At 38.6% G+C, this 26,807-nt stretch overlaps 1 protein-coding gene and 1 long non-coding RNA gene across 12 annotated transcripts in view; one reads left to right on the forward strand and one right to left on the reverse strand.

Moving 5' to 3' along the window:
• Positions 1-24,265, reverse strand: part of LOC148149131 (uncharacterized) — an 89,986-nt gene extending 65,721 nt beyond the window's left edge. The window contains exons 1-2 of the long non-coding RNA XR_015758145.1: positions 24,185-24,265; positions 18,638-18,717 (exon numbers count right to left, since the gene is read on the reverse strand). This is a non-coding gene — a long non-coding RNA (uncharacterized LOC148149131). The remainder of the gene's footprint in view (positions 1-18,637; positions 18,718-24,184) is intronic.
• mast2 (microtubule associated serine/threonine kinase 2) overlaps positions 1-26,807 on the forward strand; it is a 412,521-nt gene that overhangs the window by 191,398 nt on the left and 194,316 nt on the right. For 9 of the 11 annotated variants that reach the window (XM_043699133.2, XM_043699131.2, XM_043699132.2 and 6 more), the window contains one exon: positions 8,012-8,043. In XM_043699133.2, coding sequence (XP_043555068.2) covers positions 8,012-8,043 — 32 coding nt within the window. Of the gene's footprint in view, positions 1-8,011; positions 8,044-25,245; positions 25,326-26,807 lie in introns of those variants that run through there. The other 2 variants (XM_043699137.2, XM_043699141.2) reach the window with 2 other exon arrangements.

Consider the following 26,807-nt stretch of genomic DNA (forward strand, 5'->3'; position numbering starts at 1 on the left):
ATACTTCACTATTCTATATTTATGGCTAACATCATTTTGATGATAGTTTTGGACATCTCATGCAGAACAATGGTCGGAAATGCATGTTCAAAGTTGCACTATAGATCATGTTGAAGGGATTTGGAAATATGATAGGCCAATATGTGTAGAACTATTTGCTTCTAATTGCATTTCAAAAACATGCCACTCCAACCAAACTAATCTATTCTCCACTTCTCCACTTGCTTCTTGTCCAAGTAGTAATTTCATCTCACCGTACAAATTCATACTGACCTATTTTCCCCTTAAATGCATCTGTGCCATTTACTTCAAAAACTTTGTATGATGGTTTCCAACACTCTTTAGCTCAAGAGGTTTTTCTGAATTCCTTGCAGGATTGATTAAGGACCAAGTTATATTTTCGTTCCTAGTTTTGAACAAATCCACTAGTGAAAGCATCATATTTATATCTTTCCTATCAAACCCTTTCAGAATTTAAAAAAAAAAGTTCACCTCACAATCTTTTGTGGAGAAAAGAGTTGCAACCTATAAAATCACAAAATTTTACAGCACTTCATGGGGCCATTTAGTCTAGCCATTAGGCTGTGCTTTCTGAAATTTTGGAATTGCTGAGAATTATAATCTGTTTCTGTTTATGTTGCCGATGTCAGTCTTTTTGTACTTTTTCCAGTTCCCCCTTATTGGTTTAGTAATGAGGAGAGAAGAACTGATCTTAATTTGTTGTCCAGACATTGTCCTATTGCATTGAAAATAAATACAGGTTGTTCTGTTATAACACGTGTTTCGTTAATGCGAATTCGCTTTAGCATGATTGATGAACTGAAAGCATTGTTTCTAAAGCACGAAATTTTAAAGTGTGTATTGGTTATAACATGATTCCGGCCCCATTCGTTTAAATGGTGCAGCTGTTACGTGATTTTCTTATATCATGGGATAGCATGGGAATAGAACTACTGTGTTATAGCAGAACTGACTGTAGTGCTGTAAACTGAATGTGCTGAATGACCCGATCAAGGATTGTATCACTAGGAGGAACAGTCTTCTGTTCTCCTCAAAATGAGTAGAGAATGCTACTCTTCCCATCCCGTACAACTGGTACTGGAAAAGGAAAGGGAAAATGTCACGTTAACACTGATTATGATTAATCATTTTGTTCCTCTCCTGCTCTTCTTACTGCCTTCAATATTTAAATACTAGGAAGAGGGCCCAAAGCCTAAATCTAAACTTTCAAATTCATAAAGGATGTAATAAACAGAAGAGACTCTAATTATTGCAGCTAGATTTGAACGTCACAATCAGAAGAATCAATCTATGTCTTATTTGATGCATGATTCAACTCCCACCACTTTCTTATGAAAGAACCAAAGAACTGCCCTTGAATTTCTCATGATACATCGTTTCAAAATGTAGCATTTCCCTGCTGTGGTTAGCTGACCTGGCCCATTAAAATGTTTTAAGTAAGCATAGTTTAAGATCAATACAAGTTTGTTGAGAGAAGATTTCACTTTGGAAGAGACTTGTCAAAGATATCTTCCATCACTTTGCTGATGGTCGAGAGCAGATTGATGGGATGATAATTGGCCAGGTTAGGTTTGTCCTGCATAATTTGCATTTTTTTCTGTCTAGCACATGCATGGCTCATGTGAGACATATACACATGCAATGTGGAAAATGAAAGCCTCTTAATAATGTACTCCTATAGACTTGAGCCCACTTATGGGCTTAAGTGCTGGTTAAATATAAATCGAAAATGTTCTTACTCGGGTTATTGTAACATTTGTTTTAAAAGGCAGAACTTTGACAAGCTAAGATCTAAATGATTAAAACTTTAACGTTGCTTCTATGGAATACAACTCCATTTCTATAAGTCAGAATTTGTGTTCAAATGTAAGTAGTAAAATAACATTAATTAGCACAGGCCTGTGTGTAAGGTATTTCATTGTCATTATATGTAATCATATACTCAGGTGGATCTACCTTTGAACTGGGATACAGATCAGCACTCTTTTCATGGTCATTAGTTTATATATTTTTAAAATTGTAAGTCATGAAAGGAGCATAATTCTGTTGTGATTTTGTCCATTGTGAAATAATATGCTTACGTGCAAGCCTTTGAAAGGGTTGCTTAATTTGGATAGAATTATCTTGCTGTTTTTTGGAAAGTATATAGCAGTGCAATATTTAATGAGCTGAGTTTACTTCAGTTATTTCCCTGTTAATTAGCCCCTGCATCATGATTTCCTCTCCCTTTCGCCTTTGTTTTATTCCATTACTGAGATTCATTCATGTAAGGTGAAAACTTTGTGCAAAAAATATCTCAAGCAGCTTTCTTATGATTCAGTAAACCTCCCTGAGTTGCAGTTTGTAATCAAGTACAGCAATTAGAAAGTTCAAATACCTTATGTTCCAACTCATAATTTGAGATTTCTAAATTTTGAGCTGAAAGGTTGCTTCTTTGTAGATGAATCCTATGACAAATGTTGGGATGTTTTTATGTGCAATTGTTACACATCTCTGCAAACAAATTCTACCTTCAATGGCTTCAAAAATGCTGCTTGTATTATGGTTGTTTTAATAAATCGTGCATGAAAGCATCAGTCCCTCTAGGGGGTATGATGACTTTGATAAAGGACTTGAGTTTCTTGCTCCTATATCTGACACCTGAACTCCTAGTGTGTTGCTGCCTCATAACAGCCTATCCATTATGCCGCTTGAAATCAATCACACGTGAAAAATAGAGGGACGTAATGTTCAATTCCTTTTTCCCAAATCACTTCCACATTCATGACTATAATCAAGTATTTAAAAAAAAATGTAGTTTGAATGTTGGATTATATGCAACTTTGAATTAGATTTAAAACCTGATTACACGAAAAATATTAAATAAAACAGCAAGTGGGAATAAAAGATAAGCAAGATAAAATGCCAAGCCTCCAAAGGCTAGAAAATTAAGTCAAAAGTAGTCAAGTGAGTTTCAACATCAACATTTATTTGCAATTTAAAAGTCAGTATTTTGCGTGGAGAATTGTGAAGGGGTTTCCAGACATGGGTTTTAAAGGCTTGAGCTCTTTTGTTGCTGATAACTGTTGTGTAATATACGTTGTTAACTGATATGCCTATACATATGAATTAAACACTCATTTTAAGTTATCCAACAGTACAGTCTTGAATGTTATACGACAGAGACCCAGGAGTTCAGGTACATAATTCATTGAAAATTGCACCATGGGTAGAATGGTAAAGAAGGCGCTTGGCATGCTTGCCTTCATTGCTCAGACCATTGAGTATTGGATGTCATGTTGTGGTTGTACAGGATGTTGGTGAGGCCATTTTTGGAGTGTTGTGTACAGTTTTTAATGCCTTGCTGTAGGAAAGATATTATCAAGTTGGACAAAGTGCAGAAAAGATTTACAAGAATGTTACCGGGAATAGAGTGTTTAACTTAGAAGAAGAGGCTGGATAAGTTGGGACTTTTTACATTGGAGCATAAAAGGTTGAGGGTCACCTTATTGAGTTGTATAAAATTAAAAGGGGCAAAGATAAGGTGAATAGCAAAGGTCTTTTCTCTACAGTTGGGGAGTTCAAAACCAGAGGGCATAATATTAAGGTAAGAGCAGAAAGACTTAAAGCGGACCTGAGAGGCAGCCTTTTCACACAGAGCGTGGTTTTTATGTGGAATGAACTGCCAGAGGAAGTGGTAGATGCAGGTACAGTTACAACATTTAAAAGACACTTCGACAAGTACATGAATAGGAAAGGTTCGGAGGAAATAGGCCAAATGCAGACAAATGGGACTAGTTTAGTTTAGGAAACCTGGTCGCCATGGACGAACTGGACCAAAGGGGCTGTTTCTGTTCAGTATGACTGTATGACTCTCGTTAAAAACGACACAGCACCAAGTTAATCCTCATGGAAAGTGTATTCAATTGCTAGCACTTAACAATTGCGGAGAGAATAGGAGATGGATAAATTTGCATGATAACTAACTTCTAATAATCTTTACACTTGGTTTAGGTTTTCCCAAAAAATATCTAGCTGCAAGTAACTTTATTAAAACATCAGCAAGCAATGACTTTTTTCCATCAATAGTATGATTTCAAATCTCATTACTTATGGCTTCAAATGTAACCATTTCCATTATATATGTATTGTATAACCTGTATGCAGTGGGATCTGATGCCATCTATATTTCTGTTGCAATTTTTTTTAGTAAGCATAACACATTGTATTATTTAAGTTGACCCAGTATAGGAGATGACATCATTTATTCTTTCAATGTCAATGTGTGTCTTTAGGACAACACTTGGCATAGAAAATTAACCATTTTTAAGCTAATAGCTAAGTATTTGTGACATATAATTAGGATTTAACCTCTTTTAACCTTAGACAGGAATGTTTAATATTATGGTTGTTTATAAGTTGCTGCGTGGGATTAAGCAGTTATACAGATTATGTTGCCAAGCAGAATGTGAAAAGTTTCATAGAATCACAGAAATGTCATGATGCAGTAGGTGGCTATTCAACCCATCATGTCTGTACTCGGAAGCTGAGCCTTTTGATTTAGTGGCAATCTGCTGCTTAATTTCCATAATCTTGTATGTTGTTTCTGTTTAAATAATCAGCCAATACCCTCTTGAATGCCTCATTTGAACCTGCTTCTACTACATTTCCAGTTAGTGTGTTCTACACCTTAATAACTCGTGGTGTGAAAATGGTTTTTCTCATCTTGCATTTGCTTATTTCTGTAAAATACTTTAAAACTGTGTGCTTTGGTTCTTGATCCTTTTAAAAGTTTCTGTCAATCTGCTTTCTCCAAAATCCCTCAGAATTTTGAAAGCTTATATCAAATCTCCTTTTGGTCTTCTCCTCTACAGAGAAAACTGTCCTACGTTATCCAATCTATCCTTAGAACTGAAGCTTCTCTTCTCTGGATACATTGTTCTGCACTGTCCAATGCATTTGCATCCTTACTAAAGTGTACTGACCAGTCCTATATTCAATACAGCAGCTGAGGTTCACCTTTTGTCCAATATAAGTTTAGCATAAATTTCCTGCACTTGTACTTTATGCCCCCCTTAATGAATCCTAGAATAATGTGCACTTTATAAAATCTGTACCTGCCCTGTCACCTCTAATGAATTATGCACATACACAGCCACATATCTCTGCTCCTACACATCCTTTAGAATAGTACTCTTTGTTCTTTGTATCATAATGTGTTACCTTGCACTTCTCCACATTGAAATTCATTTTCCATTTAGTGCATTCCACCAATTTATAAGTGTCTTTTCGAAGCTGTGCACTGTCCTTCTCACAATTTACTGTTCTCCCAACTCTCTTTTTTTATCATTTGCAAACTTTAAGTTGTCCCCTGCACTATCGAAAAGATCAAGATTACATATACATGTATAGTTTAAGACATGATCACACAGAGCACGTTGTGAATGGTGACTGATGAACAGGGGTGCACTAACCCCAGTGTTCTTGTTTTATATTTGGTTTGCAAGTTGACCCTTAATTTTGAAAGTATTTTTTGAAGCTTCAAAGGTTCTTGTGATCTATGGTAATATTAATCATATAATTATGGAATTATGTAATTACCCTCTTTTGAAAAGAGTATGGAAGCAAATTTAAGAAGAAATTGTCAACTGGGGCAAGGTAAAGTATTGATTAAAACATATTGTGTAATTTTGAGTCACAAATTATGCACACTTAATGGATGAAAGCATTTAAGAGATTGAATTACTGACCTTCAGATTGAGTGCTGTAGCATTCCTAATGTAATGTAGATAATGTATTTGAATTGACAGCTAAAGTGCTCTGTTATCCATATTATGTATGGTCAAACCTTGACACTCAACTATTGGCTTCAGATTGCATTATTTCTAGAACAAGATGCAGGCAACATCATTGGAATACATAGCTGACAAAGCCCCTGTTAAATGGCATTCAGCTTCCAATGTAAATGAAAAAGTGTCACCATCTGTAGAGCCTTGAAATGTTCAGGATCTAGCTAATGATGATGATGAATTCGGAAATGAGATAATAATAATCATGCATCATATTTGTTACCTAGGGGAAATATGTTGTGCTGCAAAGAACAGCTGAAACATAAAGCATATTAAAAGCCTCATGTCTCTTGTGATGCATCAGCTTAATTTGGTTTTCCTTTGATTTAGTTTTCTGTTGTAGTTAGCTTGGAAATGATGAAACACCTTTTGGTCAAGTTGTGATTTGCATTTTCACAACCTAAGTATATCGTAGTAATTTATGATGCTGGAACACTAGATCAGGATTTAAATCTTTCAGTTTTATGCAAGGCACTGAAAACTTTGAGGACTTTACAGGCAATGCTCGTATAAAGACGTACCAGCACTGTTTTAAATTATTGGCAATAATCTGAGGTTACTCATCTATGTAATTGCAAGTCCTTGCATCCATAGCTTAGTTATTGTAAGACTACCTTTTGAGTAAATTTGAATGGAAACTTGGGATATCTACTTCCATTTCTGTTTTTTTTTCGCAAGGAATGGTTGTATTTTTCCTTTAAGGTCCCTTTTGTGTTTTAGTAAGTGAGGCCATGAAACTGAAATATTAACTGAAATAGATTTTCCATCAAGGGTGTTCACATAAAGCTTTGTTTTATGACTTTTTTATGGTAACGTATGTCTCGCATATTTGAAACCTAGTAGTTTGAAATTAAATTGTTTTGAAACAAAAAAATGAAACCTTCTAAAGGGAGGTGTCGAAGGTATAAAAGAGCAAGTAAATTCAGAGTCTTTGTGTGCTATTTCAAAGCTGAAGTTTGCATATTATATACTAAGGTTTTCCAAAACATGGGTTGCATTGGGAGCTGAAATGCGAGGCTGCAGTCGATGTTTTGAGTGCTGCACGCTGCCTTTAAATTCTTGCATTTTTAAAAATGTGATGGCGACAGCCTGATGTGGCTGATCTTTGAGGCCTGATTCCTGTCCTGAAAATCCCAGTGAAAGGTTAGGTGCTATTTTCTTAAAAGTCCTGCAAAATGGGAAAAGGGCATGTGAATAAGGAGGTTATTTTAATTAATGGCAGTAAAGAAGTTAATAAAGTTGAATTAATTAAAGTGTTAGCTCTTGGCTTGCATTGTCTTATTGTCTTATTTTGAGGTGTTGGACTTATAGCATGTACTTACTACCACCTAGTGGTACATCTTTGAATTAATGCAATATACAAGACTGCACAAATTAAAGCCTTTCTTTCTCTGACACAAACCAATAAATACAGGACATTTTCCAAAGAGATTATTGAGTCTGTAGTAAAGATGTCCACAGATGATACAAATTAATGTAATGTTCCTCATGGCAAATTTGAAGCACTAGAATATCATATGTTTTTGATGGCTAAATTTAGATAATCTGTCCATTTTCATTTCTTTTGCTACCAATTTGTGAATTGATTTTTAAATGCTGGACTAAACTCAGTTAAAGAGTTAGCACATGTAGTCAGAAATTCAAGCTATCTATTTTCAGGAAAGTGTGGTGGTCAAATGGATGAGTAGAGAAAGTGTGAGAAGTTAAACAAACTTTTAGTGAATTTGTGGAATTCCCAGTTCAACAATGATTATATGTTTAATATTGAAGCAGGGAGGAAGAGAAATCATCTGATTAGATTATAATCATTGTGCCCACCAACCATCTGGAAACTTTTAAATAGCTTTTCTCATTTCCATCCTTATGCTGTGGCATGATTTGTCAATGAATGGTTTTTGCTATATTTTAAAAAAGGATTCATTAATCATCTATATTCTATCAGCATTGGATTATGAGTTCTGCTTTCACACATGGTTTGCTACCCAAGAAAATGACAGAATTGAGCTTTAAGCTTACAATGCCATGATGCCATTGTATTGTTCCTACTAGATCAAAATGTGACATTTATTCATGCCTCTCTTTTTAAAATAATTTGCATTGATATGATAAATTAAAATGTTATTTGTTGAAATAATGTGCATCTTTTTGTGTTTATTTTGCAGAAAGAATTAAGCTTGCCAAGAAAAGGAAGTTTGTAAGTATGCACTAATACACTTAGAATCTTGTGTCTATGATGTATCGAGTGTTTAAAGCTTTTGTTTTGTGAATTTTACACTCAAAGTTAAGATTGTTAATGCTGGAATTAAAGCACATTTCATTTCAAGCCTACAAGTCACACAACAAGCACCACCAGTTCAAGTGAAGTCCTTGTTTAAATGAGCAAAATGTCCTCTTCTCACTCTATGTTGTGTCCCCTGTAATTGTAATTGAAATTACAGTTGCCAATTTCCAATATCAGCTGTACTCCTTTGAAATCCTCCATCTCCTTGATCTCACCATTTGTTATAGTCTCAGTGCTATTCCAAGAAATTTCCTTTCACACCTAAGTGGTTATTTTTGATGCAATTCTGCTTAATAAATTTCAGTAGCCTCCTTAAAGATGAAGAATAGTTGAGATAAGTATGATTTGATATCGTTAATTTTAGATCTTTGAATTTTGAACAGGTGGAATATGGATTTTCTGTGTGTCTGAAGGGGTTTAACGCTCATAGGTGTTTCTCTAGCCATGATGAATGTTTTGAAGAACAGTTTGAGAGTGTAATCAAGGAGCTAATGGGAATTTGTTTACATCTGGGTGAGTTTGAGTGAACATCATAATCAGATAGAAAATTCTGGAATTGTTTTTGGGGCTTAGGAGAAACACCCATATCTTGTGAGGGGAAAGCAAAAATATTTCCCATTTCAGGAAAGATTGCAGAAGTCTTGGCTGAAGCTGGATGTGTAAAACAGTTGCTTCAGAGAAAGGGAGGAAGTTTAGCACTATTAAGAAAGATTTCTTCAGTGTAAGGAGTTTATTTTAAAAGTTCCAGATCAAAAGTGTGTGGTTAAAACCCTTGAAGGGGTGATGTGAAGCTGAGGAGGCCACAGCTCAGTTATATGACAAATGAAAAGTAAGAATGTGGTACTGAAATAAAGGATTGGCCAGAATCATATTGAATAACAAAGCAGGCTTGAAGGGCCAGAAGGCCTACACCTGGTCCTAACTTCTGTCAGATTATCAAGAAGGGTAATTAGGGCCGTCGTTAAAATAAACATTATAAATGTGAAAGAGAAGGAGATTTTATTGGTGTGACTCCTGTAAAGGGAAGTTTTTGGAATTAGTTACTGTATATTTTACCATCTTTCTAAATCTTTAAATTTGTGTTATCTGTAAATAGTTTTTGTTCTATTTTATCTTCATTTCTTTTGTGTAATAAACATCTGTTTTATTATTAAACATCAGCTTGGATTATGACATGAAGCACATCTTACTCATCAGATGGTGATGTGTGTGGTTTTTACCACAGCTCACCGATCCCCATGTAGAATATTGGTTGACTTTTCCTCATCCTAAACCACAATGAACTGCTGAGGCTAACTTCCAGCTGCTGCTTTGATCCTGATCAGTCAGTTCATGGCAGAAAGTGAAATGAACTTGGTGACTCTGGTTCAGTAAAGCTTTTAACCTACAAACCACTGACAAATCAAAGAAGTTTGACCCATTTATCCACCCTTTGGTTATGCCAGAAACATCTGTAAAGATATAATATTGAATTCTTATTCACTCAAATAGCTTAAGTGTTAACTCAGTTACCTCATCAGTTATGTGAGCGTAACCTGAAATTTATAACTTTGTAATTAAATTTTCCTGCATTTATAATGAAACAAATAAATATTGAAAGTTTCTTGTCGCATCCACCAGCACTGTTTCTCCAAACTGACCTTCAGGGCAAGGGTTGGCAGTGTTGTTGAAGACAATACTTTTTCACCTGTTGTTATGCAATTCAGGTAGCAAATATTGCTAAATTTAATCAAGCATAGATTTAGAGTGAAGTTTCAATGTACTTTATAAGACAATGCCTCAAGGATATGTATGCATGGAAAATACATACCTATGTGTTTATATTACTGTTTGGGGAAGTACTATATCTAATTTGGGAAGTTATCAACTTTATGATGAGTTTTAGCAATAGTGTCCATACCAGATCATTTGAAACAAAATAGAGGGAAGACTACTACTTGCAACAATAAGTAAAACTTCCTAACAGACTTTTGTGGTAGTAATCAGACTTTTCCCATTTCAGACAACACAGTGCTGTGAGAGTAGTGTTCTAAAACTTTGTTCCAAATAGAAACATAGAGATGTACAGCACGGAAACAGACCCTTCGGTCCAACCCGTCCATGCCGGCCAGATATCCCAACCCAATCTAGTCCCACCTGCCAGCACCCGGCCCATATCCCTCCAAACCCTTCCTGTTCATATACCCATCCAAATGCCTCTTGAATATTGCAATTGTACCAACCTCCACCACATCCTCTGGCAGCTCATTCCATACACGTACCACCCTCTGCGTGAAAAAGTTGCCCCTTAGGTCTCTTTTATGTCTTTCCCCTCTCACCCTAAACCTATGCCCTCCAGTTCTGGACCCCCAGACCCCAGGGAAAAGACGTTGTCTATTTATCCTATCCATGCCTCTCATGATATTGTAAACCTCTATAAGGTCACCCCTCAGCTTCCAACGCTCCAGGGAAAACAGCCCCAGCCTGTTCGTTTGGTTTTCTTCTTTCTTACAAGAATTATTATTAATCTTGCTGTTTACAAACATTTAAAAATTCTGAAATTATAGAGGGTATTTTATTGAACCTTCAAGAATGGGTAATGTGGTGGGCATGGTGACTTAATTAGGTGAAACTTCAATTTCACTTTCTCAATGACAGATCTTTGAGCTTAATTGAGTGGTTTCTCTGTGGTGGATCAGGCCTCATGCCATTCAGTGGCAAGTTTTTTCTTGTAATTCAGCTGTGTGCAGTGAATGCTCATGGAAATAAAACCTTTTTTGTAATTGCATCCTCCCTTCATGAAAAAGTCAAACTCTCATGGCACCAAATTCCTATCTGTTTAAGGATGACATGGGACTGTCAACTTTGTGCAGTTGTGGTTCAGGTCTGCAACTTTTCTTGAATCTTTGCAGCACGAGGGGAGCCAGAGAATGTCGTCTTTCCTGGAGGCTTCAGACTAGCAGCAGCGAGTTGGTGAAGTGGTGGGGTAGGAGGTGTTGAGTGGGGTTAAGGACTGAGAGGAATGAAGTGGTGAGATAGGGGATGTTGAGTGGGGTTAAAGGCTGAGAGGAGTGACGTGGTGAGGTAGGGAGTGTTGAGTCGGTTTAAGGGCTGAGGAATGAAGTGGAAGGATCTGGCATCTTGGGTGCATTGCAGAGTTTTGGGAATAGTCAGTTAATAAGCAACCTAAATGGCAGTAATATGGACACATTTCAGAGTCCTCATAAGGCTTTGAATTCACCTGTAATGCTTAAAGTATACCACCTAAGTGTCCTGTCATAATCAAACATGTTCGATAAATGTAAGTTCTGTTCATATTAATAATGAAGGATACCCTCACCATTATTTGGACAAGAAAATCTGGACCAAATGTCTCTCTCCCTCATGCAAGTTGCATAATTAAACAAAGAATTTCAGATGCTGGGTATATAAAACAAACAAAAACAGAAATTGTAGAAGAAACTCAGCAGGTCTGGCATCATCTGTGGAGGTGTTTCAAGTCCAGTGACACTTCTTTAGAACTGGAGTATGAGCCTGGCTTACCAAGCTGATTGTGTCCAAGCTCCAGGAACTACAAAGTACATTTTTATTTATTTCATAAACAAAGAAGTTCGCGATTAAGAGCCAAGGTAAATTATGTAATGATGGATATAGAATCACTTGAGAAATGAACACATAAATTTTCATTTAATCTGCAGACTGGTAATGTGGGCATCCTAACAGTTAATTTTGGTGTGAATTCTGACTCACATTGAATTTCTATGGGATCAGCTAATATTTGGCACAGTACTGAAAGTCACCAGCAATAAACTAACCTAAAACATATAATTAAAGCTGTTTTAAAATTAATAGCTAGGAAGCGACTTCAAAGCTTGAAATTCAGAGGGATTCTCTTGACATTTATCTGTATTAAACTGTGGCCTAATCAATGCTTCCAGTAATCTACTGATTAGTGTATAATAAGCTGGAGAACACGTTTTATAAACTTTCAGTTTTTTTCAGTATTTTGTATAAATAAGTAGGCAGCTGGTGTGTGTAAACCTTAGGTTATTATGTGCATAAGAATTGGTTTGAGACATCGTGTAAACATGTTGCATGTTGATGCAATTTATTCTTGCCACTATTTACCTCTTGCTGAAGGACAGCCTGACGTCTGACAACCATTCATAGAAGTTGTCTGTCATTTTTATTTTGCAGATTTAATGAGTTGAGATGCTAAAGCTATATTGATGGACAGCAGAGGAAATTGCTGTTGTAGCAACTCTGCCACTGCAGGATTAAAATCTGTAATTATACTTAAAGCTGAAAAAAAAGTGATGTGAAAGCTGACATTTTGAGTGAAATATCTGAACTAGTGATGCAAAACAGATATTTCTAGGCCCAGTAAGGAAATGAAAAGTTAATTCTTTATATTTCACAGTCCACCACTCAAAAATTTTGCTGAACCATTTTTGTTCGTACTTGCAAGGACAAAGGAAGATACCATAAGACATAGGAGCAGAAGTTAGGCCATTCAGCCCATTAAGTCCGCTGCACCATTCAATCACAGTCGATAAGTTTCTCAACCTCATTCTCCCGCTTTCTCCCCATAAACCTTGATCCCCTTAACAATCAAGAACCTGTCTATCTCAGTCTTAAATACACTCAATGACCTGGGCGTCACAGCCTTCTGTGACAATGAATTCCATTGGTATGGCTAAGAATTCAAAGTTGCAGTGAATTATTAACTTTGTTTTAAACTTTATATTTAAATATCATAAGATGTTATGCTACACAAACAAACCTTTTCATTGTCTTCCTCCTAATGAGCAATGTATTCTAAATTTACATTCTTACTCATGATCATTAACTCTTATTTTCTTTTTCAAGCAATTGATATACTTCACTTTGGCTACAGCTTTGTCAGAAAATTCTGTAATCTTATCATCTGCTGTGTAATTTTTAAAAGTACTTCTTGTGATTGCTTATATTGATACCCTCTCTTTATCAAGTTTATAACTGATGCAGATAAGTTTTCAAATTTAGTTTAACATAAACTCTTACAATTCTGAATAAACATGGTTGGGTGCCTTCCGAAGGTCATCTTATTTATTTTTGTAGAGTTTGCAATGAGAAATCACCGCTTAGACCTTGGGTCTTTTACATTATCCTTTCCTTAAAAACCTACACAAGTGCCTTCTGTGAAACACACTGGCAATAAAATAAAATTGTCCTCATGACATCAAGATGGTCAAACAGCAAATTTAAAGTAAATGTGCACTGGAGTTGTGCTTTCTCACATGTGCAAAGAAAACTTATTGGTGCTAGATGGGACCATTATTCATGCCAAAAATAGGAAAATTGGAGATGAAATAAGTATTGAAATCGCTTGCTGGATTTGATTATGCTAAATAAGGTTGGCAAGTATTAGTAGGCAAATCATACTGCAACAATATGTCATGTCTTGTTGTCTCGCTAACACAGCAATGTCATGTAAAAATACTTAATGGAAAAGGGCAAATTTCAGTTTTTTGACTATATATCTGGCCTCGGTAAATGTGAATGAAAGACTGCAGGCATAACTCTCTAATGAAGCAAAGGGCAACAATGGATTGGGTGCATTCTAGGTTTATACCAGTGAGGAGAAATGTTAGGCTAACCCCAACAAACTGAGAGTTCCTGGTTAATGAAGAAGATGGTCAGTAAAATGAAACTGTGGAGGCACTGTACAGCAGATACTCAAACAAAAACCAAGAAGAAGGACTTCGGAATGGACACAAAGCACATGTTCCCAAGCATTTAGATGAGACCAGTCAGCCTTCTGAGCCTGCTTTCCCAATTAATAGAATATTGACTGATCTGATTCTAGGCGGTATTTTCATGGCTACTGTTTATATTCTTTGATTCCCTTGACAATCAAGAATCTGTCTAACGCAGCTTTAGAAATACTCCATAATTTTGTCTCCATTACTGCCTGAGAAGAGAATTCTACGGACTAATGACTAAGAGAAATGATTTCTTCTGATCTCTGTCTTCAATAGGAAATCTCTTATTTTTAAATTGTGCCCCTTCTTTCTGGTCTCCCACAAGGAAACATAGTCCTTCTGTATCCATGTCCTCTCAATGTTTCAGTAGCATTATCTCTAATCCTTTTGCCCTCTAATGGATAACCTTTTTTAGTGTTTTATTCACAATAAGTGTGTTGCTGACTGAGCCCGCATTTGCTACCCATCCCTAGTTGCCGTTGCGAAGGTGGCAGTGAGCTGCCTTCTTGAACTGTCGCAGTGTAAGTAGACTTAATGCCATTAGAGAGGGAATTCCAGGATTTCAGTTCATTGACACTGAAGGAATATGATATGTTTCCAAGACAGAATGGTGAGTGGCTTGTGTGGGGAGGGTGGGGGGAATTTGCAGGTTGTGGTTTTCCCATGTGTCTTCTGCTTTTTGTCTTTCAAGTTGGAAGTGGTCTTGGCTTTGGAAAGTACTGTCTCAGGACCTTTGGTGAATTTCTGCAGTGCATCTACAATGGATATACACTGCTACCACCGATCGTTTGTGGTGGAGGGAGTGGGTTGAGGGTATTTTGCTATTAAAGCAGGCTTCTTTTTCCTGGATGGTGTCAAACTTCTTGACTGTTTTTGGAGCTGCACCCATCCAGACAAAAGGTGAATATTCCATTATGCTCCTGATTGAAGCCTTGGAGAGTTTTGATTGGTTTGGGTGAGTCAGGAGGTATGTGACTGAATTTTGTCCAGATTTTCTTGCATTTGGACATGGACTGCTTCACTATCTGATGATTTGTGAAAGATCTGAACGTTGCTCTGTCATCAGCAAACAACCCCAGTTCTGATCGTATGATGGAGGGGGATGGTCACTAATGAAGTGGCTAAATATAATTGGGCCGAAGACAATCCCCTGAAGAATTCCTGCTGAGATGTCCTGGAGGTGATTTAGAGTCCTACAGTATGGGAACATACCCTCCAGCCAGTCCATGCTGAACATAATCCCAAACTAAACTAGTCCCACTTGCCTGCTCCTGGCCCATCTCCCTCCAAATGTCTCCTATTCATGTACTTCTCCAAATGTCTTTTAAACGTTGTAATTGTACCCGCATACCACTTCCTCAGGAAGTTCATTCCACAAGTGAATCATCCTCTGTTTAAAAAAAAATTGTCGCTCACGACGAAGGAAGTTTACCTGAAATGTTGATTTTCCTGCTCCTCAGATGCTGCCTGACCTGCTGTGCTTTTCCAGCACCACAGTCTTGACTCTAGTCTTTTAAGCTTCCCAATCCTCTGGTTTCCCACTGCCCTTTGCCACATTATATGCTTTCTCTTGTGCTTTTATGCTGTCCCTGACTTCTCTTGTCAGCCATGGTTGCCTCATCCTCCCTGTGCATGCTTATTTTTCCTTGGGATGAATCTCTGCTGTGTCAAGTTAAGTCATTAATATAGATCAAGATCACTGTTTCTCTTGATCTATATTAATAACTTGCCTTCAGCATACAAGATACAAATTTACAATTTTAGATGGTATCTGATTTGGAAGTTTTGTGAGCTATATGGAGAATGGTGATAGGCATCAATTTGGCAAAGACAGGCAGGCTGGCAGAATGGGTGGACAATAGGCAGAAGTGTTTAGTTGTACATTTTGTTAGGAAGAGTGTGAGGCAGTATAAAATAACAAGTATGTTTCTGAAGAAGTGTAGGAACAGTGTGAATGGGGTATATGTCATTGGAGATGGCACAGTAGCATAAGAAAAAAGATGATAAAGGGCATATGGGCTTTAAAAATAAAACGCTTAAGAGTATAAGCAAGTGAATCATGATAAACTATTCCAAAATTCTGATTCTGCTTTAACTGGATTATTGTCAATACTGCACTTTTGAACAGATGTGATGGCCTTAGATGCAGAAGAGAATTATAGAAATAGTTCCAAAGATGAGAGACTTACTTCAGTTATGTGTAGTGACAGGTCAGTGTTGTTCTCTTTGGATAAGTGAAGGTTGAGTGGAGAGTTGATAGTGGCATTCAAAATCATGAATCTTGACAGAGTAGTTGAGAAATTGGTCAGGGTGAATGTGAGGAATTGATTGACTGACTGGGAAGGAGAAACTGACTGGATATTTCAGACTGAGACACCAATTGAAACTGGGAGAAAATTTGAGCAAGGACCAAAATTTAATGTAGTTGGCAGAAGACTCAAATATAATGCAAGGAAAAGTTTTTAATAAGCCAATTGAGGCTTTCAGAAGAGAGTTAGATAAGTACAAGGAGGGAAAAAATTGCAGTACTATGGGAAAACCGTGAAGAGCGGAGAGCTGGCAGAGAATTGACAGGCTGAATGGTCTCCTATGTGCTGTAATCATTCATTGATTTTATAACTGCTGTAAAGGAGAATTTGTTACCAGCTTTCATGGTTACTGTTTTCATGATTTCTTTATAATTAAATGTCAAGAATGCAAATGCTGGAGAGAAAAGGAGAAATGCTACTAAAATAATCAGCAGGCCTGGCGCCATCTATAAACAAACAAACAGGTTTGTCATTCCGAATTGGATGTAAATCCAGTTTAGTTTTGAAGAAGATTCCCTATACCCTGGTGTGTGAACAAAAATTTGTTGGCAAGAGTTGGAAAGCGCAAATTGCTGTGTTGAGGAACCGAGTTTTGACTGTGACTTCAGGGCCATGGTATTTGCATTCCATTTAATTTGAAATCCAACATTATTTTTCATTTGAGATTTTGAGTCAGTGCTTGTTTGCTTTCAGTCAGATTTCATGGAGTTGCGTTCATTTTATTCTGAATCTTTCCCTATTGACATTATGTGCTAAAGACATAGATTGGCATCTTATGTGACTTTCATTAGTAATAATCAGCATTGTTGGAGGCTGGTTTGAATTTCTAATTGCAAGAATTCAGTGAATTACTTTTTTTTTAGGGAGGAATTTACTAAAATTGTTGTCAGGACAAAGTATATTGTTGGTTTAAGAACAATAATTCAGATGATTTAATGCTAAAACAATTCCAATTTTGCACATCAGAACGAGTAGTTCTTTGTGGATTAATCTTTATCTTCAGTAAGTGTATTCCCATGGAAGACCATGCAATAAATGTGCTGTACTAGATGTAGCTAATTAACCTGAGTTGTGTTATTAATAATACTTTGCACATTGAAAAAGGGCACCATATGCTAATGAGCTCCATGAGGATTGGTGAAAGAAGTGAACCTTATTTTTGAGTCCATGTAATTGTTGGGTAAGGAGAACTTTTTTTTGTATATGTGCAGCGAGCTTTTCTTTGGCAAAGGAGTCAAAATTGAAATGCTGTTATAAAAGTTTGAGTATTTTAAAGCTGTCTACTTCAGATCACTGGGTTTAATACAGATCTTCCTGAAGAAGGGCTAATGCCCGAAACGTCGATTCTCCTGTTCCCTAGATGCTGCCTGACCTGCTGCGCTTTTCCAGCAACACATTTCCATCTTTAATACAGATCTACATATCTCGACCATTATTAAATGTCTAATTTTGTACCCTCAACAAATGTTATATTCTGACTAGGGTAGTCAAGAAAACTTGAAGATCCATATTCACGGCTGGCTTGCTGAGCTGTTCTGGAGCAGATTCAGACATAACTGCAAGATATACAGTGAAGCTATTCTTGAGTTGCAGCAAAAGAGCCAAAAAGTTTTGAAGCCTGCCAGATAGAGCACAGAATTTTCTTACTCGTGTTCATTGGTCTACCATCACGATTATTGAAAAAGATTAATATAAATCCTGAAATTTGAAATAAGTTTAGTTAGGTGACTTCAGATAGCAGTATTGTATCATCTGTGAGTTCAACACTAAGGTTGAAAAATGGTCTTTAGTCGCTGGTTAATCTGATTTCTTTAACTTTGATTTTGCTGAACTGCTTAAAAAATTTCTGAAAGGATGATAAGAAATGTTACTCCTTTGAATTCCCTACAGTACAGAAAGTGTCTAATTCTTTCTCCTTTCCACCTTGAGGTGTCGATGCATAGATTCCAGAGGATAGTTCCAAACAACCAAATTTTATATATTAGGGTGGATAATAAATCCAAAGTATTTTATAACCAGAGTTGATTTTGACCTCAATTAGTATTCATTCATATGTATGATTACAGTGGATTTAGCATATGTAAAAAAGGGAATTGACATCAGTAAATTGAAAATGAATAATTAGCTTAGACGATCGAGAAGATCATAGGAGACGTTTTGGTGGCTGGACAATCTATAATTACCACAAAAATTGAAATGTATGCATCAAAATTCAGTGTTCCTTGTAATTTACAGAAACATTTAAACTAAAATAATACTCAAAAAGAGACTTCATATTTAATTGTGGTGCTTTAACCATTAGACCTTTAGAAATTTGGTGAACCTTTTTTGTAGCAGAAGTTACAACCAAGTACTAAGCAATAAATCATGGAGAAAACAGTAGAAGGATGTGCTTCTCCCAGGAGAATTTCATCCTAGATTTGCGAACGATAATTGATTGGTTAGCTGTTTTAATAACAGTATTATTGTTCTTACGTTCTGCATGGCTTCGAGATTGTGTTAATGACGGACCTTTCTCAACTCTGCAAAAGTCCACTGGGTAAAGTGCGGCAAGTCTATCAGGAAAAAAAACAACAAATAAAAATTAACTCCCTCTGACAAGTTGTCAGTGCATTTATAGAATGTTAACTTTGCAGTGTCTCGTAATCACCTTACCCTGTACAGCTTTATCCTTTATGTGAAATTTTTCATTTAAAGCAGATATTTTGGATAGAACTGCTCCCGTCTGTGACATCATGATGTTCAGTTTCAATTCCATTGCTAGTATACAGAATAGATTGTGAGCAATGCTCCCTTTTCGTGATTCCAATGGGAATTAATTTTTGCAAACTTGGAGTTCTACACAAAGGGTAAATCTTATGACGGTTTAGAAAATCATGAGGAATATTTCTTTGAGTTCCCGATGAGCATTTTTGACATGATGGGCGTATATATCTGGTAGGTGGTGCACATTGCTGCCACTCTGTATTGATGGTGAAAGGAGTGAATGCTAAAAGTGGTAATACTAGTCATTTGGGATGCATAATGTTGAGATTTGTAAGTGTGTTATCATCCAGACAAATGGAAAGTGTTCTATTGCACTTCTGTCATGTCGATGACTCGCATTGGCGAGATTGGAAGTGATTTACTCACTGCAGAATTCCTAGCCTCTGACCTGCCCTTGTTGCTACAGTATTTATATGATTGCTTCAGTTGAGTTTCCGGATAACTGTAGCCCCCTTGATGTTGATTGTGGGGAGCGTCAAGTGGTGATGGTTTGATTCAGCCTTGTTAGTGATGGTCATTGCCTGGCCCCTGTGTAGTGGCGAATGTTACTTACTACTTATCAGCCTAATTGTTTTGAGTCTTGCTATATATGGACATGTGAATAGTGCTGATCATGTCCAATTTTCAACAAGCATCCCCAGTTCTTCTCCGGATGTGTATAATAATGTCTCTGAACAGGTTAATTAGAAGAATAGGTTAAATAAAAATAAAAAGCTACTTCACTTTGCATCCTGACAACTCCAGCCCTCTTGAGTAACACCTACATACTCATTGTGCTATAGTAAATTTCACAATTGTTTACTGTTTAGGAAATTTGTGTTACACATAGAAGTTTTTTTATGTAAAGGTGTTGCAATTTGCAATTTTCAACTGACCAATCTCGCTTGGGACTTTTGCATGTTTCACCCAGTTTACAACTTTCAGAGAACTTTGAAAATAAATCATGGGTCACCTTGATTTTAGTGCAGTGACTCTGACTAGACAAAGAACGGAAAGAAATGTCGATTCTGGAAATCCGAAATAAAAACAGAAATTGTTAGAAAAACTTAGCAGGTTCTGAGGAAAGGTCACTGGACTTGAACGTTAACTCTGATTTCTCTCCGCTGGTGCTGCCAGACCTCCTATGTTTTTCCAGCAATTCCTGTTTTTATTCTTGTTGTTGACTCCTGACTAGAGTTTAGTTTAAATTCTGATGACACAATCTGTTTTTAATTTGGCAAGTTGAAACTCATGATCTGCAGGCAATGTAAATTCTGATGAATTATTTTGGCTCATTCTGAAGAAAACATTTGTAACTATTTTCACCAGTGTGGTACCTCTTGAAGTACATTGAACTTACCTTAGCTAAGCTCTTCCTGATGATTCAAGTTTGCCTATTCATATTGACCAACAACAACAGCCATTGATTTGGCTCCTGTTTGAATTAGTGAATGGGTCCTTCTGTATCTCTAAGTGTTATGTTGGCTTTTTATTGTTTAATCAAAGGAGTTGTGAATGTTTAAATCAGGATTTCTGTTGCATTATGTTCATGCTGAACTTTCAGACTAAGTCTGTAAGAAATATTTTAGAGTACAAAGCTGGTTTAAACATCACATTAAGAGGACATGAGCAGGCAGAATTAATATCCACAGCACCTAATATTTTTGTGGCTCTTCCACTGCAAGGATAAATCAATCCTTTAAGGACATAGCACATTTCATCAAGTTTTAATTATTGTATTATTGTAATCTTAATTTGTTTGCTATTTAGGCTGTAATTTTTATCTGAGTTCAATACTCTGCAGGTTTCATAGAGGAGAAAACTGCCGCCGCGATATTAACCGCTACCTGAACTCCCACACTCCCCCCACCCACTCCAACCTCTCACCCTCGGAACGCGCAGCCCTCCACTCCCTCCGTTCCAACCCCAACCTCACCATCAAACCAGCTGACAAGGGAGGCGCAGTAGTAGTTTGGCGCACTGACCTTTACACCGCTGAGGCCAAACGCCAGCTCGCAGATACCTCCTCCTACCGTCCCCTTGACCATGACCCCACCCCCCACCACCAAACCATCATCTCCCAGACCGTCCATAACCTCATCACCTCAGGGGACCTCCCATCCACCGCCTCCAACCTCATAGTCCCACAACCCCGAACCGCCCGTTTCTACCTCCTGCCCAAAATCCACAAACCTGACTGCCCCGGACGACCCATCGTCTCAGCCTGCTCCTGCCCAACCGAACTCATCTCGGCATACCTCGACACGGTCCTGTCCCCATTAGTCCAAGAACTCCCCACCTACGTTCGTGACACCACCCACGCCCTCCACCTCCTCCAGGATTTCCGCTTCCCCGGTCCCCAACGCCTCATCTTCACCATGGACATCCAGTCCCTGTACACCTCCATCCCCCATCACGAAGGACTCAAAGCACTCCGCTTCTTCCTTTCCCGCCGTACCACCCAGTACCCTTCCACCGACACCCTCCTTCGACTGACCGAACTGGTCCTCACCCTGAACAACTTTTCTTTCCAATCCTCCCACTTTCTCCAAACAAAAGGAGTAGCCATGGGCACCCGCATGGGCCCCAGCTATGCCTGCCTCTTCGTAGGGTATGTGGAACAATCCATCTTCCGCAACTACACTGGCCCCACCCCCCATCTTTTTCTTCGCTACATTGATGACTGTATCGGCGCTACCTCGTGCTCCCACGAGGAGGTTGAACAGTTCATCCACTACACCAACACCTTCCACCCCGACCTCAAATTCACCTGGACAGTCTCGGACTCCTCCCTCCCCTTCCTAGACCTTTCTGTTTCTATCTCAGGCGACCGAATCAACACGGACATCTACTACAAACCTACCGACTCCCACAGCTACCTGGACTACACCTCCTCCCATCCTGCCCCCTGTAAAAACGCCATCCCATTCTCCCAATTCCTTCGTCTCCGCCGCATCTGCTCCCAGGAGGACCAGTTCAAAATACGTACAACACAGATGGCCTCCTTCTTCAAGGACCGCAATTTCCCCCCCGACGTGGTCGACGGTGCCCTCCACCGCATCTCCTCCACTTCCCGCTCCTCCGCCCTTGAGCCCCGCCCCTCCAACCGCCACCAGGACAGAACCCCACTGGTCCTCACCTACCACCCCACCAATCTCCATGTACAGCGCATCATCCGCCGTCACTTCCGCCACCTCCAAACAGACCCCAGCACCAAGGATATATTTCCCTCCCCTCCCCTATCAGCTTTCCGTAGAGACCACTCCCTCCGCGACTCCCTTGTCAGATCCACACCCCCCACCGACCCAACCACCACTCCCGGCACCTTCCCTTGCAACCGCAGGAGGTGCAACACTTGCGCCCACACCTCCCCCCTCACTTCTCTCCAAGGCCCCAAGGGAAACTTCCATATCCGCCACAGATTCACCTGCACCTCCACCCACATCATCTACTGCATCCGCTGCAGCCGGTGTGGCCTCCTCTATATTGGGGAGACAGGCCGCCTACTTGCGGAGCGATTCAGGGAGCACCTCTGGGCCACCCGGACGAACCAACCCAACCAACCTGTGGCACAGCATTTCAACTCCCCCTCCCACTCCACCGAGGATATGCAGGTCATTGGACTCATCCACCGCCAAACCACAACAACCCGACGGTCGGAGGAGGAGCGTCTTATCTTCCGACTGGGAACCCTCCAACCGCAGGGGATGAACTTGGACTTCACCAGTTTCTTCATCCCCCCTCCCCCCACCTTGTCTCAGCCGGATCCTTCCAGCCCGGCACCGCCTTCCTGACCTGCAGTCTTCTTCTTGACCTCTCCGCCTCCACCCTACTCCGACCTATCACCCTCACCTTGACCTCTTTCCACCTATCACATTTCCAACTCCCCTCCTCCAAGTCCCTCCTCCCTACCTTTTATCTTCTCCTGCTGAACACTCTCTGCTCATTCCTGAAGAAGGGCCTGTGCCCGAAACGTCGAATCTCATGTTCCCTGGATGCTGCCTGACCTGCTGTGCTGTTCCAGCAATAAAGTTTCAACAGGTTTCATAGAACATAGAAAAGTACAGCATAGAACAGGCCCTTAGGCCCACGATGTTGTGCCGAGACTTAATCCTAATGTAAAATATAGTAGCTTAACCTACGCACCCCTCAACTCACTGCTATCCATGTGCATGCCCAGCAATCGCTTAAATGTCCCCAATGGCTTTGCTTCCACCACCTCAGCTGGCAACGCATTCCATGCATTCACAACTCTCTGCGTAAAGAACCTACCTCTGATGTCTCCTTTATACCTTTCTCCTAATATCTTCAAACTATGACTCCTCATACCAGTCAAACCTGCCCTGGGAAAAAGTCTCTGGCTATTGACTCTATCTATTCCTCATTATTTTGTACACCTCGATTAGGTCTCCTCTTACAAAGAATAATATTGTAGCTTTTGTCAACAATTAGAATTGGCAAGTTGAAAATGGAAAGGACGTTCACTCTTGTGAGTGAGTGCAGATTTCAGGGCCACTATTTTGAAGTTAGATGTTGCCCTTTTAGGGCAAAATATTAAATCTGTTGAGGGAATTATGCTCTCTTAAAGTTCCCCAGGTTCCCATGCTAAATACTAGGGGGCACCGGTTTGAGGAGAGGGGGGTGAACATTTACAAGACACGTGTATGGCACATTCTTTACACACAGAGTGGTAAGTGCCTGGAAAGCGGTGGTAGAAGCAGACATGATAGCAACATTTAAGAGGCATTTAAACAGACATGAACTGGCAGGGAATAGAGGGTTTTGGACCATCTGCAAGCAGATGGGATTGGGTTAGAATGGCATCGTGGTTGGTGCAGACGAAGTGGGCTGAAGAGTCTATTCCTATACTGCACTGCTAAAAGAAGAAATAAAGAGACTTTGGAACCCTTTGCCTCAGAAGACAGTCGAGGTGGGGTGTTTAAATATTTTTACAGCAGACATTGATAGACTCTTGTTAGGCATGGGAAGCAAAGTTTGTCAATATAGGTAGGAATGTGGAATTCGGACCACACAATAATCTGCCATGATCTTATCGAATGGCCTGCTTCTGCTCCTGTTTTTGATATTTCAATGAATGTTTGCCTATAACTCAGGATTGTGCCCAGAAGGCTGACACGTGCCCAGTTGAAGAATCAGGTATTGTTACTGGAGTCTGTGTTGAGTGTTGGAGTAATGTGGTATGCTGAAGACGTAACATTGGTGTGAGAGCGAGGTGGAGGTTAAAATGGCAGATGACAAAGTTAGGGTTATGCTTACGGATTGAACGAAGATGTTTCACAAAGTGTTCAGCCAGTCCGATTTTGGGTTGGTGTCCCCTTATTGAAAACAGAAAATGCTGGAAGTACTCAGCATGTCTGGCACATCAATGGAGAGAAAAAACAGATTTAATATTTTGATTTGAATATGACTCCTTTTCAGAGCTTTGCTTTTATTTTGGACCTCCCATTGTTATGAGGAGCAAAATAGATTCCTCTGGATTTTTGTTTACTTTATTCATGTGTGTCTGGAAATTGTTTGAAGCAACTGAAGTAGGTTCTTTGTCTAAAAGTGTAGGTGTGGTTAATTATTCCTTAGTATTTTATTTCATACTTTAAAACTATCATTGGTTTAAAATAGCCAATTTTCAAAGCAAGAGTGGAGTAATTTGATGTCCCATGCTTGCCTTTACCTGCAAATTTATTTTGAAAATGGATATTGAAGAAAACAGCAGATTTAAGCAACTGTTTAATACTGTTAAATTTTGCTTTACAGACGCAATCTGTTGAAAATAATTAGCTCGTTGTGAACCCTTTGGGCAGAGAATCAAGAATGAAAACAGAACTAGGACAATGATTGGCTGCTTGACACTTTTATTTACTCCTCCTCATTCTTGACTGTTAGTAAGATTCTGAATTTTTTTTCACCCCAAAGTCCGCTGTCTATTTAGACAACAGACTGGATTGGTCTGTTTAAAACTCAACTTGTACTGCTGTTCAACCGGCTGCTGCTTTCTAATTTTAGCTGGAGTTGTGGGTGAGTAGACTGGTAGATCCTCTGTGTGAATTGAAGGTATTAGTGAGATTGGGTCTTGTTTATTTGCTGTTAGTGTAATAGAATGCTTAGGATTGGCAGAAATGAGATTCTAGTTTGTCTGGGAATCTCTTAAAAGTTGAACATTTCCAGACATGGAAAATATGGCTTTGATGGTTAGTTATATATGCTAATTTATTGCAAGGGTTGAACTAACTACACTGACAGACCCTATTGCACAAAACACAGCTGCCAGTATTTCCTGAGTGATGTCAGTCTTATGATGGTATGATTGGTATAGCCTAGTTTCTCTTGCTGCGAAGGTATCAGATAATCCAGCAATGAAGAAGAGGCGAGAAAGGCCTGGGGCCCCACGCTTGCGGATTCAGTAAGAACTCTGTAAATTTAACACTCTCTTGACCTTTTTTAGATAGTGTTTGCAATATTTTATATTGTGTCAAGTAGAGTTTAGACATATTTTTGTATGTTATCAACTTGATTTTCACCCAGCTTGAATAGTAACTTTGTAAACTGAGTATAAATTGAATTATTCTTTTAAATTCTACAATCTTGAGCAAGTATTATTGGTCTAAATATTGGATTAAAATTCTGGTCTGTAAGGGTACTGAATGGGCCATCCATTTCTAAATGTAAAACAATGTAAAAACCTAATATCTGTTTGAGGTTTTGAAAAGCAGGTTAGCATAAACTCTGCTATTGATGAAATTATTCATTCAATTTGAAGGAGTTAGATTTTGGCAAGAATTCAGTTTGTACGTTTCAAAATTAATCCAATAATTCAATTTAAATTATCATTAAACAACTGATTTTGGGGAATAATGTCCTTTAATATGGTCTAAGAAAGAAATTTTGAAAAACAGGAACATTACTGGACTTTTAAGACATGAGGGTTTGATCATTTTTGACTTTGCTACATCTGTTATCACTGCCTCTCAGCTGAAGGCACTGAGATGTCTCTGTCAGAAAGTGCTGCTGATAGCAAAGGTAAATGGCTTGTCTCAGCAGCAATTGTAGGTCAAATTGCAAGCACTATTATTGACACTGCTATTCCTTAAAGCTTCTCTTGTACTCTGACAGAATAATTACATCAGGTGTGTTTTATTCTCCACTTCATTCTGTTTTGTAAACTCAACGAATTCAATTGGAAATAATGGTTGTTCGCTGTAATTTAAGAAGAACAGAAATTTTATGTAAATGTCAGGGATCAAAATCTACATGTAATGACTTCAGTGTTAAGGGAAGCTTGCTTTTATCAGAGTTAAACATAATGTTATTCATGGAAGAAAATCACATGATAATGCAAAAAGATAAGCAAATAACATGTTCTCTGTGTACTTCTCCCTTTTTAATGCTCACCGAAGTGAAAGTGATTTCACGTGACTGTTAATGTGTTAAAAGTTGACCAATTTGAGAACATGTTCAGCTTTGGTCAAGGTACTGATTACCATCGAGGCATTTCCAGTAACATAGAAACATAGAAATTGGGAGGCAGAGTAGGCTATTTGGCCCTTTGAGCTTGCTCTGGCAGTCAATATGATAAGGGCTGATCATCTAATTCAGTGCCATGTCCCATTACTCCCCATACCCTTTGGTCCCTTCAGTCCTAAAAGCTATATCTAACTCCTCCTTGAAAACATGTAATGTTTGGCCTCAAAACTTCCTGTGACAGAGACTTCAACACACTCATCTCTCTCTAGGTGAAGACATTTTCCCCTTTTTCAGTCTTAAATGGCCTACCCCATAACTTTGACCCCTGTTTCTGGACTCCCTGAGAACTTTGAGAACATCCTCCTTGCAAACACCCTGTCTAGTCCTATTAGAATATTATAGGTGCCTGAGTTGGTGGCAC

The sequence above is a fragment of the Chiloscyllium plagiosum genome, unplaced genomic scaffold, assembly GCF_037043375.1.
Source record: "Chiloscyllium plagiosum isolate Xiang-an unplaced genomic scaffold, Cpla_swu_hap1 HiC_scaffold_9, whole genome shotgun sequence".
NCBI classification, from domain to species: Eukaryota; Metazoa; Chordata; class Chondrichthyes; order Orectolobiformes; family Hemiscylliidae; genus Chiloscyllium; species Chiloscyllium plagiosum.